The 16,763-nt window shown below is 37.9% G+C and overlaps 1 protein-coding gene across 9 annotated transcripts in view; it reads right to left on the bottom strand.

Annotated features, from left to right (window-relative positions):
• The window catches only part of MAP7 (microtubule associated protein 7), a 158,967-nt gene that overhangs the window by 93,084 nt on the left and 49,120 nt on the right, over positions 1 to 16,763 (bottom strand). The window contains exon 1 of one of the 9 annotated variants that reach the window (XM_082474636.1): positions 561 to 911. The exons of the other annotated variants lie outside the window; for them this stretch is intronic. Within the exon in view, the coding sequence (XP_082330762.1) occupies positions 561 to 582 (22 nt within the window). The 5' untranslated portion in view covers positions 583 to 911. Of the gene's footprint in view, positions 1 to 560; positions 912 to 16,763 lie in introns of those variants that run through there. 9 annotated transcript variants of the gene reach the window in all.

Raw genomic sequence — 16,763 nt, 5'->3', positions numbered from 1 at the left:
ACTCCTCAAATACACCCCTCGAAAACAGAAAAGCAATCATTTCTCAAAATCTTCATCACCTGATCCAGATACAAATATTAAGAGCAATAAGAAATCATCAATAAATTATGTGCTAAAATGTTCTTTGGATAGCGGCGCAATTGTGTGTAAAGCCTGCTACTGCTACATCCAGCACTCAAGGAGACCCTAGGAGTTGTTTCAGGGTTTGCACATTGTTTTTTTGCCAAAAGAAAAAAAGTGGGAACACGGAAGATGGAGAATAATATGGTTTGCCTTGAATTTTCATAGAAGCTATCACATGGCTGCAGGACAATGAAGTATAAATCCATCATCTATAGATCACAACAAAGACTGTTTCATTTAATTAAAATTCCACTTCTTTTTCTTAGAATATTAAAACCAAGTCCCTCCCCCCAAAACAAAAGGATTTATTAAAAGATTTCCTACTCTGTACTTTCACCCTGTTAAGTGTTAATTTGTCAAAACTGGTTTAAAGATTGCCTGACTCCTGCCTTGCCTTATTAAGAGTTTCAAAACACATTTTGAGCCCAAGAACTTACAGGCCAGCTTAGTGTCTTCCATCCTAAAATTCTTCTTTCTTGAATATGCTGCAACATATTCTATCTTCCAGATTCGAGTTCCTCAGCCGGGCAAAGACCAAGCCATCAGTGAAGAGGCCGTTTAATCATCCCAAGTATCATCTCTCACACGGCTCAAGGTACACGCAGGAGGAAGGCAAAAGAGTGAGGAGACATACGACTCTACAGCCACTGTTTCTAAACAGTAACCTTGTTCACTGAACCAAGTAAAAACTGAGAAAGGCTTCTGTTCAAAAGAGCCAGTGAAGCTCAAATGGGTGTGGGCTGGGAGTAGCGGAGGCCTTTCCTGGTTAAGAAATGGTTGTTAAACACCAGTTCAATCTCAGGGATTCAAACTCAGCTGGGGCCCCAAACAGGATATGCATTAAACACATTAGAACAACTGTTTACCAAGATCATCTAAATGTTATTTACTGTTTTTCCAGATTCTTCGGCCTTTTGGTTTCCTGATGTATTAACAATGGCATTTAAAACCCTGAAGATTATGGCTCATTTTGTTCCCATACCAAATGCGTGTGAAAGAGGCCGTCGTTTAGAATCAGTCAAGCAGAGAGACCTCTGTGCTTTCACTCCCTTCACTGAGAACATTCATGGAGCCGCTGAGAAACCACATGAAATGAAGTTTCGCTGCCCTTCAGAGGGTCCAAAAGATTGACTTGCTTTAGAAAGCTTTGAAAAATTCTGAAGGTCTCCAGAGAGAAGAGGAAGAATAAATATAAACACTAAAGTTTTAGAGATTATTTCTGGATAAATTAAATATAGATCCTCAGAATTTTTTTCTTTTAGCCAGTGATGAATTGCATTATAAATTTCGAATTCAACATTTCTATCACCATTTTACCTTAGGCTTGTCTTTAAAAGGACTTTTTGTCTAGGAGCATAGAGGGGAAACTGAGGAAAAAGGATCCAGTCCTCACTGTGCCTTTAGAGAATTTTAAAATGTGACATGGGAGCCAGAATACTTTGCTTAAAACCAATGAATTTAATGAGTGTGGATGATCAGTGGGCCCAATCTGGAAAGGAAATACACTGTTTAGAAGAAAATAAGTCATTTCAAGCCTCTCTGAGTAGTAGGACTTGACCCAGTAAAGAGACTGGATGCATGGGATTTCTAAGATGTAAGAATTCAAGCACCAACACATATACATATGGAATCTAAAAAAAAAAAAAAAAAAAGGTCATGAAGAACCTAGGGGCAAGACGGGAATAAAGACACAGACCTACTAGGGAATGGACTTGAGGATACGGGGAGGGGGAAGGGTAAGCTGGGACAAAGTGAGAGAGTGGCATGGACATATATACACTACCAAATGTAAAATAGATAGCTAGTGGGAAGCAGCCGCATAGCACAGGGAGATCAGCTCGATGCTTTGTGACCACCTAGAGGGGTGGGATAGGGAGGGTGGGAGGGAGGGAGACGCAAGAGGGAGGAGATATGGGAATATATGTATACATATAGCTGATTCACTTTGTTATAAAGCAAAAACACATCACTGTAAAGCAATTATACTCCAATAAAGATGTTAAAAAAAAAAAAAAGAATTCAAGCACCCCCTAGACTTGGGAATTAACCTTTTTTAATGCCCTTGGAACTAAAGACTGCTTAGTGGAGCCAGTGGAATGCCAGCTGCAGCCAGCACCATCCCAGCACCTCCAGAGGCCCAGCATCACAGCTGCCTAAGTACCATCATTCCCACCCATCAGTTGCTTACATTTTCAAAAGCAGCCTGTATAAATACAGACAGTATCTCTAGTGCAGGGGTTCTCAGCCTTGGTTCTATTGACCTTGAGCCGGGATAATTCTTTGTTGTGGATGGCAGGGGAGGGGGTGGGGCTTTCCCGTGCATTGTAGGAAGTTCAGCAGCACCCCTAGCCTCCACCTGCTGTCTCTAATAGCACTGCCTACACATACTCCCCTCCCTACAGTTGAGACCATTAAGAAAGTGTCTTTGGACATCGCCAAAGACAATTGGGGTGGGGGTGGGGCAAAATTACTTCTGGGTTAAAAAAAAATTTCAGCTCTAGTGGCTCCAAATCCTTCTCCTCTTGCTTGCCCTTCAAGCAGGGCTAGTGTGGCAGGGAGGCTGGATAGCAGGGCCTCGTCCTGAGGTGGGGGAAACAGACTTCAAGTGCTTCCAATCGCTCTGTCGTTCTGTTTTGTTGTTTGTTTTTGTTTTGTTGTTGTTTTTCTTCCCCAGAGACCTTATTGCCGCAAAGAGGGACACGGAACTGACTCTACGGGAAACGGAGGTCAAGGTTCACAATGCTGGGACTGGAGGTCATAAACATGCCTACATATTTCTCTGTGCTCACGTTTGGTACAATGGCTGGGATATGATTAATACTCAAGTATTGCCTAAATGTCTGAAGAAGTAGAAGAATTCTCCAGTTCTGCCCAATTAAAGCAATGAAATGCATGACACAGGATAAGTGCTAGCCAAAGAAATATGTTGGCTATTAATTTCAGGAATTTTTGAGGCATGTTATTAAAATATCAACCTATTCCCACAATTCCACACCTGTATATTCAGTAGGGCTCCATAAGTGTTAGAACCGATACTCTGAATTATCTCACAGCTCATTTAACAGAACAAAGATAGGAACCATGAATTTATCAAACAAAAAATAACTTTTATTAGCAAATTTTAAAAAATCCTTTCATTCCCTCCCTCGGAATCTTTATATTTTTACTTCAGACTCAAATGTAAATAGCTATCTATCTCGCAGCTCACTGAAGATTAGAGGCACCCAGTTTTGAGGGGACAGGGGGGTGTTATGAGAATCTCCTAACTGTTCTGTGGCCGTCCAAATCCTGACCTCCAAGACCCAGTCATCAACACAGCTATGATGTTTCTAGAACACAAATCTGATCATGTAACTTCTTTGAATGCCTACGTTTTCTTGGCTCTTCATGGTCTCACAGTTGCTTCTCTCACCTCACCTCCGTAGTACCTGCTGCCTGTCTGCTTCGCATTCTCCTCTCTGGCCTTACAGAGGACAGCATTCGGCTGCGTTCTGCTGCACTCAGCTCCCCTCTCCCCGTCAGTCGTGTACATGCTGCCACTACTCCTTGAAGATTACTCTCCTCCCTTCATCTGGCTAACTCCCACAAGACTTCTCTCTCTACCTGCCACCCACTCCTCAGGAAGTCTCCACGCTGCCTCTCCTGCTGTGGACCCCTCCACACTGTGATCAGATGGGTGCATATCTGAGGGTTATAGATACGAAAGAGGAGGGCTAGTGGGAAAAAAAATCTGCCTTCTCAAGTACAGACTGCCATAGGAAATAACAGCTTAAACTTGTTGACTGCCTATTATGTCAGACATTACTCTAATGACCTATCCACGTAGGAACTGGTCTGACCTCACAAACCACCCTATTATGCTAATTTTACCGATGAGGAAACTCAGATATACAGAGTAGAGTAACTTGGGGAAGCTAGTAAGTGGCAGACTCTCAATCCCCACGCTATGCTCTACTGCAGCATCTGCCCTCCAACTAGGTGACTTCTCACTTCTGAGCACCCAGGAAGCGTCAGGCCAGTGTCGCCTGCTGATGGGAAACGACTGGTACCACAAGGAGAGAAGACAGGCGGGGAGAGACAGGAGATGACACGGTGGAGACAGTGCCCCACTCACCCCTTAGGAACAACAGTGTGTAACTGAACGGTGGTGCATTCATCCAGAAAAACAGCTGAATGCTAACAAGAGAGGAAAGAGAATAGAGGGTTTTGTTATGTGACAAGTGGCTCAAGGAGATTTCTATGTCCCAGTGCATGGAGCGGTGAGTACCGTCAATGATGTGTCATCTGAAACTGTAGCTGCACAGTAAGGGTCTTAGAAAGAGGCACATTTCTAACTACAGGCATCACTGTTGTTACTTTCTCAAGATTAAGGCCTCTGCTTATCAGTCCAATTTTTGGTTTCATTTTCAATATCCAGCAAAACTTTCAATGCAGAATTCTGGCAGGTGGATGAAGGCTGAACTGATGGGTTATTCAGCCTTCCGGGAATGGAAATCACTTTGAAAACATAGTAAGCTTTTTTTTTTAAAGCTCTGCTATATATATATATTTTTTAATTTTAATTAATTAATTTATTTATTTTTGGCTGTGTTGGGTCTTCGTTTCTGTGCGAGGGCTTTCTCTAGTTGCGGCGAGCGGGGGCTACTCTTCATCGCGGTGCGTGGGCTTCTCACTATCGCGGCCTCTCTTGTTGCGGAGCACAGGCTCCAGACGCGCAGCCTCAGTAGTTGTGGCTCACGGGCCTAGTTGCTCCGCAGCATGTGGGATCTTCCCAGACCAGGGCTCGAACCCGTGTCCCCTGCATTAGCAGGCAGATTCTCAACCACTGCGCCACCAGGGAAGCCCCATAGTAAGTTTTAAAAATACATACATAAATCCTGAGAAATTAAGGGGAAATGAATTTGTTTATTAAACCTAAATTATATCATCCTTAACAAATATGAAATATAAATATTTTTTAATGGGAGCTGGTGAATTACAAACTTGACAGAGCACTTGTAGAACTCTGAGGAATCCACCTTCTCCCCTTTTGTGCGCTCATTCATTACCTGCTCACTGACTGCTTTGCTCGCAGGCCTCCTAAAACTGCTCTGTGGCTGAGATGAGGATTCATCAGCTCTTTACTCCATTCTGAGTCCCACTATGAACGTGGAAACTGCAGAGGCCCTCATCTTGACAAGGCAGCTCTTATCCGTTAGCGTTTTCTCTTATCAGATCTGCTCATTTGCCACTCTGTTTCTTCCTTGTTCTTTTTTCTTTCCTATTTTTCTCTTTTAACTTTTGGCTACTAATAGAGAAACCAGTTCTTATAAAACAGGACCTTTTAAGCTGCAGCAAAAGTTTTATGAGATGATGAGATAGCTGGTAATGTTTCCACTTTTTTTTTTTTTAAACAAAGCTTTATTCCACAGAGAATTGTGTGATCAGCTTTGTTTTGCACTCCTTACGGGGGGAGGTGTGTGTATATCTGTGTGCATGTAAAAATGAACATATAAATATATGCATGAAGATCTAGTTCTACCAAATAACTGAAAGAACATGGATAGGCTAAGCCCTTGGACTAAAAAGATATTGCTCTTATAGTGTATTCTCATTATTTATAAGAATTTTAAATGTTTACCTGCAGACTTTACTTTTTACAGAAAAAGAATCACATATACTGGATTTGATTACCACAGTTATCAAAACGGTGCAGTTTAAACTCTTGGTATTTTGTAGAATTTAGTGTTTAATATAAAACACTGGGACCATGGGTATTGCTATGTTAAGGGGCAAATGCTGAGAAATAGATTTCATTTATGTTTCATATTTAGTTATTGAAAAGTAAAAGCAGATTCATTTTATAAAGGAACTTATGCTTTCTGCTGAAATTTGTAAAAGCTAAAAGTCACAAAGATTTGTTATACATAATTCATTAAAAGATTCAGTTCATCAGTTTATTATCTTCTGCAAATTGGTTTTGATCATGGCAGGTCTTAACTTGAAAACATCAGAACTGCTTCTAACCCCAGTGTCAATCTAGGAATACTGCAGCCTACCATTTTGTCCAGGACCCCTCTTTATCTTAGTTCTTGGTCTTTCCTTTTCCTCTGGGTTCAAAAAGTAGTAGGTGTAGCTTTAGGAGAATATTTGTTAATTTCAACCTTTATAAAGCAACTAGCACTCTGTTTCCTTTCCTTCCCAATAGGTATCTTGGTCCATTCTCTTTTGCCTTTAGATTGTCCCCAGAGGCCACAATCTTTAAGATGCTGGAAAAGGAAGATTCTGCTTTTCAGCAGAAGATCAGAAGATTCAGCCCCCCATTTTATAGTACCTTGGACAGTGACAAAAGCTACAAGGGCTGGTTATTTATGAAAATGCACTCAATTCAGTTAAAAATGTACTCCACACATGAATGTTTTCTTTAGGGGAGTAAGTTATAACATGCTTGTCTGTTTCTCAAAATCCACATTTATATTACCCTGGAATCTTCCATGACCTCAAATTGCAGAAACAATTTTCCTTCATGTCAACACTTCACAGAAATGGCCAAAACTATACTTACCAAATGAACAAGAGATATTTTTGTTTACATTGAAATCTTTTCCCTTCTAAATCTTTTCCCTTCACTGTAATCAAACCTGCTCAATCCTCTTCCTACCCCACTGTAGGCATGTCACCAGCTATAACCAGTTTTCCTGTGGCACTTGTGAGGCACACTAGTTTAGGAATAATTATAATGAAGTTATTAAAAATTGCTATGCTTGAAGCAACAGTTCTCACTAAACATTTCAACAAAATCAAGTTGTCAAGTCTGGACTATTGGGGCTGAAACTGCTAAAAAGGGTCAATTGCTTTTTTTCAGTGGAAAAAAATCTCTGCCAAATTTTTCTAAGCATTTTTTATGACTTCTCAAAGGTTTAAATGCCCACTTCCACGTGGGAAATTTGTAAACAAATATCATCTGAACTTTCCATCTTTTGCTGTCCGATTCCTGCAAGTTAATTACAATGTATTTCAGAGGGGATTTCACTGACAGGGAGGATTAATGGGGTAGCCTGACAGCTGGAGTCCTGAGTTAGATCAGAAATTAAAATAAGGAACTTGACCTAGTTTCAAAAGGGACGTTTGTTAATTTCCTCAACCCAAACCAGTGTAATCTTTAACATGCCTAAGGTTTTATTGCAGGGAACTAAAATATATATCCATATATGTAAGGAACTCTTGTAAAACACTTACAACTTTGACTTTAAAAAACACAATTTGATGGTTCCTTTTCCTTTTCTTGTAGAGTCGGCCTTTCCCATCTGCAGGTTCTATATCTGCGGACTCAACCAACCACACGTAGAAAATATTCCCAAAAAAAAAAAAAGTCCAGAAAGTTCCAAAAAGCAAAACTTGAATTTGCCACACATTGTGCATTGTATTTACAACTATTCACTTAGCATTTACATTGTATTAGGCATTAGAAATAATCAAAGATGATTTAAAGTATACAGAGAATTGCTAGGTTATGCAAATATTATGCCATTTTACATTAGAAAATTGTGTATCTGTGGATTTTGGTATCCCTGAAGTGGGGGGGGGGGTGGTGGTGTCCTGGAACCAAGCCCCTGCAGATACTGAAGGACGACTGTATATTCCAGGCTATGAGCACTCACTCTTCTCTCCCAGCTACTACCCCCAGACATTACACGGTCCTCAGGAGTAATGAATGCCATAATGAAGTTAGGGAATGGAGGGAAGTAAAAACGTCAAGTGTGATATATCCAAAGTACAAATTCTTATCTTATAACCTAATTTACATGCATGACCAGACTATAAGAGATTTATGGCACTGTGGCAAATCACTAGGAAACAAGAGCATTCAAGTTTTGTAGGGTTTTCTCCCATTAAACAGAATAGGGTTTAGCAGCCTACTTGACATATTGGGCAGACAGCCTAGGCTCAAACCAGCATCACCACTTTGTTTCCACCTTCAGGCTCCAAGCTGGTCTTACCACTGTCAGTCTCTCACCTTTAATTCCTGTGATCTGTCTGATTAGTCACCTTAAAAACCAGCTCCAGGAGCTCGTCATTCCCCTGCTCAAACACCTATCATGTCTCCCAGTTACCTGCCAAATTAAAGCACTGCGATGTGTTTCCACCGACTTTGAGAATTTTTTTCCCACCACTCTCCCAGATATCCCGTGTTTTTACAGAATGGATGCATTTGCTATTCCTTTAACATGCCTCACGATTTCCTTTCCTTTCTCTTTCCTTCTTTCTTTCCTTCCCACTCTTCTTCCCATGTGGAATGTCTCTTCAGTCATCTCTGTCAAATCCTCCAAATACTTCAACAAGCAAGGCAAATGCCCTCATCCTCCATGAAGTCTATCTTGATTCTCCCAAACAAAAGTGCTCGCCTCCTTCCTAAGCCACAAACACATCAATTATACTTCTCTAACAGCATTACCATTGGAGCAGAGATATCAGACTCATCCATCTACCCCCTGAAAGGCTCTCTGGATATAGCTGAAGCTCAAGAAACACACTAAATTGCAATGACCTAGCTTCTAGTATATGGGTCAATTTTCAGTGCTATTGGGGTGTATATTTCAAAAGATTATAAATTAAATGATAAACATTAAGTGTAGAAAATAGAAAAAATAAATAAGTACAAAATATTTAAGATAAGCTGCAATGTCAAAATTCAGACATTACCACTGTTAACTTTTTAGTTATATGTTCTTGCAGATTTTTATTTTATTTTACATATATGTAAAAAACCAAAAAATGAGCTTTTCATGTAACTCTGTCTTGGAATCTATTTTATACTCTGGACATCTTTCCAGGTCGACTATGTTTTCTCAATGTTATAAACAAGGCTGCCTATAGAGTTTCACAAAGCTTAACAATGTCTGAAGAATAAATTCTAGAATAGAATTGCTGAATCTTTGGTTAGGGACATTTTAAAATGTTTTTGAATTTTTAAGTGATATATTTCACCAAAGACAGCCTTTTCCACTGTATCCTCAGATAGTAGCAATACATTCACTCGTTCATTTGTTATCCGACAAGTACCTGTGTGAGAATTACTACCTAACTGTGCTGCATATTCTCGTTAAAAACAAACAAAAATAAATTTTGGTATAGTATTTATAAAAGGTTGTAAGCATAAGTGATATAATTGAACCTACAAGGGGATTAGCATTTTTGGAGAAAGTACTAATAACAATTTAATATAAATACTGCCAGTACATTTTAGATCTAACAAAGCATTTCTGTTGAAAATAGTAAGTGCTCAAATTATAGCTATTACTATAAGTTACTATTAACTACTGAAAACAGGTCAACTTTGATTTGTTGCTGGTCTTTAAATATTCTTTTAAATATAATAATAAATATACTGCTATAGATCATCATGTTGAAGCTCCTGGGATTTAAGTAATCTGATACAAAATTAATGAGTCAGAGGTTTTGGTATAAAAAAATTATAATTACTATAAAAGGTATATGATAAAGCTGGTTTAGTTAATTTAATCTGGTACACACTATCAAAAGATCCTACTTTGCTTCTGTCACTAGCACCTAAGTGACATGAAGTCATTACTCTCTAGAGCTGCACTGTCCAATATAGTAGCCACCAGCCACGTGCAATTACTTAAATTAAAATTAAATCCAGTTCCTCAGTCACATTAGCTACAGGTTAAGTGCTCACTAGCCTCATGTGACCAGGAGCTGGCATATTAGATAGTGCAGATCTATAACAGTTCTACCATTGTAGATGTTCCAGGTTATCTCACTGTAAAATGAGGACTTTGAAAGACATCATTTCTAAAGTAGCTTCTAGATCTAAATTCTAATGATTTTGTGGCTTAAGGTACTCTTCTGATTCCCTGAAAACTTCATGAAAATATTATATGTATAAAATCTTAAATTCATAGAATCACAGAATTTTAAAAATGGAAGTTTCTTTAAAAATCTCCCTTTCATTTATTTCCTAATTTTTAACATGGAAAAAGCTGAAGTAGAGGACATAAAAGATTTGCCCAAGTTTTTAAGACTAGTGAACGGATGAGCAGAGCCAGAATCTACAATTCCTGATCTACTACTACTAATCCAGTGTTATTTCCATGGTGCAGCAGAGAAAAGGAACAGTTACATTAAAAACAAAGGCCACTTAAATAAATAAGTAAAAAAAAAACAAACAAGAAAACAAAAAACAAAGGCCACTGAGTGTGTGCATATATTTCTTAGGGGTGTGTGTATATATACCTATTTCACAGAGCTCGCCCTACTGACAGCCTAGTGGCAATGGTACTTCTGTAGCCATGAGCACAGCTAGCACCCAGATCTTGGATTATAAAGTATTACTTTCCACTCTGAGGAACCAGGGCTCCTGAAGAAATGGCTGATTCCAAGGCTGAGTCAAGGAAAGTACAAGATGAGTCTGTAACGCCTTGTGCCAGAAAGTAAGGATGTGCTCAAAAAATAATGGAGATGCATAAAGGACACAGGGGCCAGCCTCAAAGAGATCCCACTGTCCAAATCTGGGACAGTTAGAGCATCAAAATAAATACAGAAAAGCATTATAATCTACAGAGTAAAATAAATATCCCTGAGTCCACACTAATATAAACAAGAGAAAGGAAAAGTTCTTCCTTACAGTAGAAAGCTAACTAATAAATGTAGAGGGAATGATGAATTAGAAAATCACTCTTTGGCAACCAACATAAGACTGATTGATTCAGGCAAGAATCATTGATGCTAAAACTAATAGGTGAATATATGAGGAAGAACAGAATATTTACATAGCCTCAAAGTATCTCCCCACAAGACACTTATTAATTACAAAACAAGATGAGTAACTTGATAGTGGAGAAACCTGGCAGACAGCACCTCAACAGAGTGATGGAGGATAATATCACCAGGAATGGGACCAAACAACACGTGACTCCTGATATGATACACTGAAGACAAAATATCACTCCTGTGGCATTCTTGCTGGAAGTATATAACCTAAATCCAATCATAAGGAAACATCAGGCAAACCCAATTTAAGAACATCCTGCAAAAATAACTGGCCTAAATGCTTAAAAAATGTCAGTATCATGAACTACAAAGAAAGGCTCAGAGAAGTGTTAAAGAGTAAAGAGACATGGTAACTAAACACAATGCCCAATCTTGAATTTTCTTTTGCTATAAAGGACATCACTGGAATAAATGGTGAAATCTGAATAAGGTCTGTAGTTTAGATAACATTATCACTGATAGTGTTAATTTTGATAAATGTAATATGGTTATATAAAAGATAGTGCTTGTTTTTAAGAAGGGGAGAGAAAGAATTAAAAATAAATCTTCCAAAATGTTAACATTTGGGGAATTGGGGTTAAGGGCACATGGAAATTCTTAGTTGCAACTATTTTTGCAACTTTTCAGCTTTTCTATAGATCTGATGCTATGTGAGAAAAAAAAAATTTTTTTAAACCATGGCCACTAAATCCCTATTTGTTATTGATATTTAAAAAAAATTAATCTAACTTTTGACTCCTTTACTCATAGGACCATTAATTAAAATTGGGAAAAACTGAATGTAAAACACACAAACATAAAAGTTTTCTAAAAATATGCTATGACATTTTCTCCAAATTAAAGTGTAAGATGTAAAGGAAAAGCAAGCATCTTACCTATTTTCTTCTCCATTCAAATTACAACTGTCTTGCTATAAAATGTAGAGGAAATACAAAAATCTATTCCTTTACATAGTGGCCCACCTTAAGGTATTTTTAAACTTTTTAATTTTTTTTTCCAGAAGAAAAAAATCAATTTGATTTGACCAGATGGAAAAAAATTTTCATATGCTTAATGTTAAACTGGCCAAAAATAAATACGAAAATTGAGCAAAGAGCAATTTAAGGGTGAAACTAGCTGGCTTTGTGTGGCAGAAGGAAATGGAATCTGGCATCCGGAGCATCAGGGGATGAGCTGGGGGAATTTCAGGGAGCAATTTCCCCACACCATGCGTCAGTTGACTTGTATTCTTAGCTCAAGCTAAATCTTGAAAGATCCAGCTCTACTAAATCAGCATTCCCCTCCCAGGACCAAGACAAACTTCAAGTTCAGCAGCTCAAACCAAATTAAAAGCTGTTGTTAAACACAAGCCAAACAGAAATGTTTTTCATACTTTTTTTCCCTAAAGTAAGATAAAAGCTAACTAAATAGTCTCTTAAGAAGTAAAATATCGTGATTTTGAATTAGGGAGTAAAAGCTACTTTAGTTGGATCCTAGCATAATTTACCATGTTAAGATTACCAGAGCCTTTTGTAATTGCAGGAAAGAATATCACTTTTCTCTCCCCATTTCCTTCTCTTCCCCAAAATGGTCATTTGGTATATATGGACTTATTTCTTTGCCAGCTAAATTATCAAATCTTAGACTGAATTTCTCTGCTTTCTTTACCAATAACTTGCACATGGAAACATTTGGGTTGAGGAGGCATTTTCTTAGTCTTTAGGTTATGTTTTACATACATGTATGCTTGAAGAGAGATATTTATATACTTATAAATACTGGGAAATAAAGAAGTTTAACTATGTTAAATGATTCTTTAATTGTTAATCATAATGATGATATTCTTAATCACTTATACAAAAGCTTACACTGTGGCTAAAGAGTGTGTCCTGAGTGATGCTTCTCAAAGTGGGGTTCTGATGGTAAATGCATTTGGAAAATGGAATGAATTGTGTCTCTTATTTTGCAGAATTACAACACATATCATTATATCAAATGTTTTGAGGAATCCCTTAGTAAGTAAGCAATTTAATAAGGGTCTCCCAAATTTACCTGACCAAAGACTTTTTTTGTGCGATATTTGTTAATCTGGGGTAGGTCTGGGATATACTCTACAAATGTCATTACGGTGTTTAAAATATATATTAAAGGATTCTCTTCAAAAGACACACAAATAATATTGTTTCAACATGATATTTCTCTTAAAATGAAAACTCTGTAGCAGTAAATTCTCTTTGTAGGTCAAACGTACTGGGATAAGCATATTGATCGGGAATTTAGGGGAAATCAAATTTAGAGGTCACCTGATTGTCTTAATAGAACATAACTAAACTTGATGACTTACTGATCAATCCTACTGAAGTTTCTTATTATTATTCTTTACAATACGAATCCATGATGCATTTTTACAGAGGGCAAGAATAGACGTTAAACTCCATTAGCAGGCTCCACAAGTCTGTTGTGGATGAACATTTTCTCCTCTTCCTAGAACCTTGTAAAACATCAAGTACATCTAATGGACCAATTAAAGTGATAAACCATCACAGCATGCTCACTGCCATAGCCAAACAAGCCGTTCTAAGAACAAGTACAGCTGACTGCAAATGAAAATTCTCTCTAAATCCTGGATGTAGGAAAAACTGGGGCAGCTATCAGCTCAGTTCTCTAAAAGTCAAAGAGAAAATCACCAAAAGTATGCAGAATTCCAGACGATATCTATCTGGGGCGGGTGGGGGGGCACAGAATCTGTAGGGAGAAGGAAGGAAAGGGAAAAAATTAGATCTGAATCCTTCATAAAGTACTTTATTACGAAGCAGGCAAAATCATGACCAACACCAGAGTAGAAGCTCTCTCCTTGGAAGAACAAGAACAGGACAGAGGCCACCATACTAAGAGGCAGCAGCTGCCCCGGAAACAGAAGCGCTGCTGGTATGTATGATAGCTGAGGTCTCCTTCACAGGCCTTTAAGTCTCCAAATAATATGAATGTACCTACTTTGTTTTCAAATTAAATCCTCTGTAATAATTTCACTAATAGCAACCATATGGGAAGCATCTGTAGCTCTCCTCAATTCTAATTTTCATAGGCAGAAGAAACACCGACAAAAATAGTCCCACAGTCTGTCACGGAGCCACTGCAGGCTGACCTAGTTAGATGCAGCAGGCTGAGTGCCTCTGAGCTGGCTTAATCCTGCCCCAGCTTTGAGGCTGCCCCAGAGCTCAGGCCTTAGAGTTCACCAGGTCTTCACCGTTCATGAGTTTATAGAGTTGAGAGGTCATACTCTTGTCTCTGAAACCATTTTAGTGTGGATCTGACTGAATCACCAACAGCCATGCCCAAATCAACTCTTTGAAATAGGGAGATTTCTGAAATCACCGTTTGCAAAGACCGTAACAAAGACTGAAACAAAAATCCATAACAATATTAAATTGCAAATGCTAAAATGGGAAAATATCTATAACATATGTGGCCAGAAAAAAGGTAGGTATCCTTTATTTATTAAAAAGAAAAAAAAAACACTCCATTAGAAAATGTCACAAGAAATAAACATATAATTCACAAAAGGAAAATGCTAACAAGCATATAAGAATTGTTTAACATCAGTTATTAAATAAATGCAAATTAAAATAACATATCATTTCTTTGCTTATAAAATTGACAGAAATTTCAAATAAGAGGCTATCTATTATAACTGTTTTAGAAGAATGTTTCAAAAATGTTTCTGACACTAAATGGAAAGAAAACAGTTTGTAAAACCACATACACAGCGATATGACAAGTCTGTAAACACACACAAACACTAGAGTTTCTAAAGACTACACACACACACACACACACACACACACCCCCAAAATGTTAACATAGCTATATGTAGATGGTAGGATTACAGATGATTTAAAAATAAGTTTAATCCTTTTCTGCGTTTTCTAAGTGTCTCACAATATTGATTACTTTTACTATCAGAAGAATGCATGTTACATTTAAAACATTTAGGCAGTAACTAGTAGGAGATGCCTGGAGGCTGTTTCTGTTCGTGACTTCCTGCGCTCCCGTCATTAGTGATGGCAGAAGAGATGTCTGAATTTGGACCGCTAATATGGGTGTTCACTTCGCATGCTAACGTGGAGAGCTGAAAGTCTTAAGATGCGTATTTATTCTGGGAAAAAGGCCTCCCCCAAAAACCAATCAAAAGAGACAAGGCTTGTGGGAAAAGGGCAACTTACACTTATTTACTTTCACATTATGTTCATATTTAAATAATGATAGCATTTCAAAAAAGGCAAATTTCTGTAACTGATTTCATCTTCAACATCCCTGTTTAAAGTTTTAAGTAGCTTCTAGATCAGATTCCTGTACAAGCTTTTCTACTTTGGAGAAAAACCATATGCTGAGTAATAATTTCTCTCACGCTTTTATTCACTCTTTAAAATTCAAAAGGTGGTCTTTTTAGAAAGATTCATCTTTGGTATCATCAAATGTAGCGAAAGCAAACAATATAATTTTACATTTATTTTACCTATAGGATATATTCCCCCAAAATGATTATCATTAACATAAAATCCTAGTTTGTTCTTAATATAGAATATAATAGTGTCCAGTCAAGCAACAAGTATTTATTGGTTCTTGCTATGTGTCATGTTAGGCACTTAAGTTCGTACGTGCTTTGACAAAAATAATATATTGCATGTGGAAACACATGCAATATAAATTAGGGATTTTAAAATTTTAGACATGACCTATGTCAATCCCCACACAGCCCATGCTTACATTCACCACCTCTCTATTTTTACAACTTTTTTTCAGATTTCTGATTTTAATAGGAACAGACTCTAATAGGTGCTAATCTCCCTGAACAACATCAAAAGTGATTCCAAATTAAGGCCATTTCTCTCCCTTCCAAGGGTAAACTGCTTGTATTTTTTTCATGAAATTTCAGAATTCATCCCCCAACCCATGGCAGGGTGGATGTGGAAATCAAAGCATGTCATACTGACAGGTAAAGAATTGCATAAATTCATTTATATCCTGAAAAGCAACTCACAAATCTTCAAATAGAAAAAGGCATGTTTCTTTAAGCTGGTATTAACCAGAAAATACCTGATTAACATCTGCCCTTTTATCCCTAACGTTAATGATTCTGTCCTTTTCTCCTCCATTTTTGCCTAAGTCTATATCTTCATTTTACCCCTGCATGCTCTTCATTTCATTTGGCAACAGTATACTCTGGAGAATTTCTGGGTCATTCCAATGCTCTGTAACATCAGCGTTCTTCTACTGGGGACCTCGATGACCCTGAAGACAGATCCCCATGGTATTCTCCTGTCTTCCACCATGAATGGATATAAATGCTTTTGTGTGACCAACTTAAAAATTGCCAGCGCACTGGGAATGCCAAGGCAGACTAGGAGTGGTGACGGCATCCCAGCGGAACTTTTTGAGCACCTGTGGTGTTTAAGATTATGAGGGAAAGAATAAGCAATGGGTAGTGGTGGGCATAGGGAAGGGAGAATCATCTGGCAAGGCAAGAAAAATTAAAAACACTGAAATAGAAAACCATATAGAATTTAAAGGACTGTAAAGAAAGCTATGGATATCAAGAGAAAAGCTGATCTGTGTAAAGCAAATTGTGATATTTAGTCAAACCTGAAATCTCAGGAGTTTCACATTTATTTGAGAATAACATGTGACTTAAAATGAAATACATGCTACTCTCAACTAAAATGGTGCATCCTTAACCAAAAGCCAGGTAAAGTGTAGTTCCCCCTGCAAATGCAATTTTCTAATCTGATGATTTTAAATCTATTTTCCATATTACAGTTGTGAAAACCTAGTCAGAGTTGCCAAGGCAACAACATCGCCCTTTATGAGAACAGCAAGCTCATAACACA

The sequence above is a fragment of the Balaenoptera physalus genome, assembly GCF_965194825.1.
Source record: "Balaenoptera physalus genome assembly, chromosome: 9".
Taxonomy (NCBI): Eukaryota; Metazoa; Chordata; class Mammalia; order Artiodactyla; family Balaenopteridae; genus Balaenoptera; species Balaenoptera physalus.
This window is presented reverse-complemented; position numbering and strand designations above follow the sequence as displayed.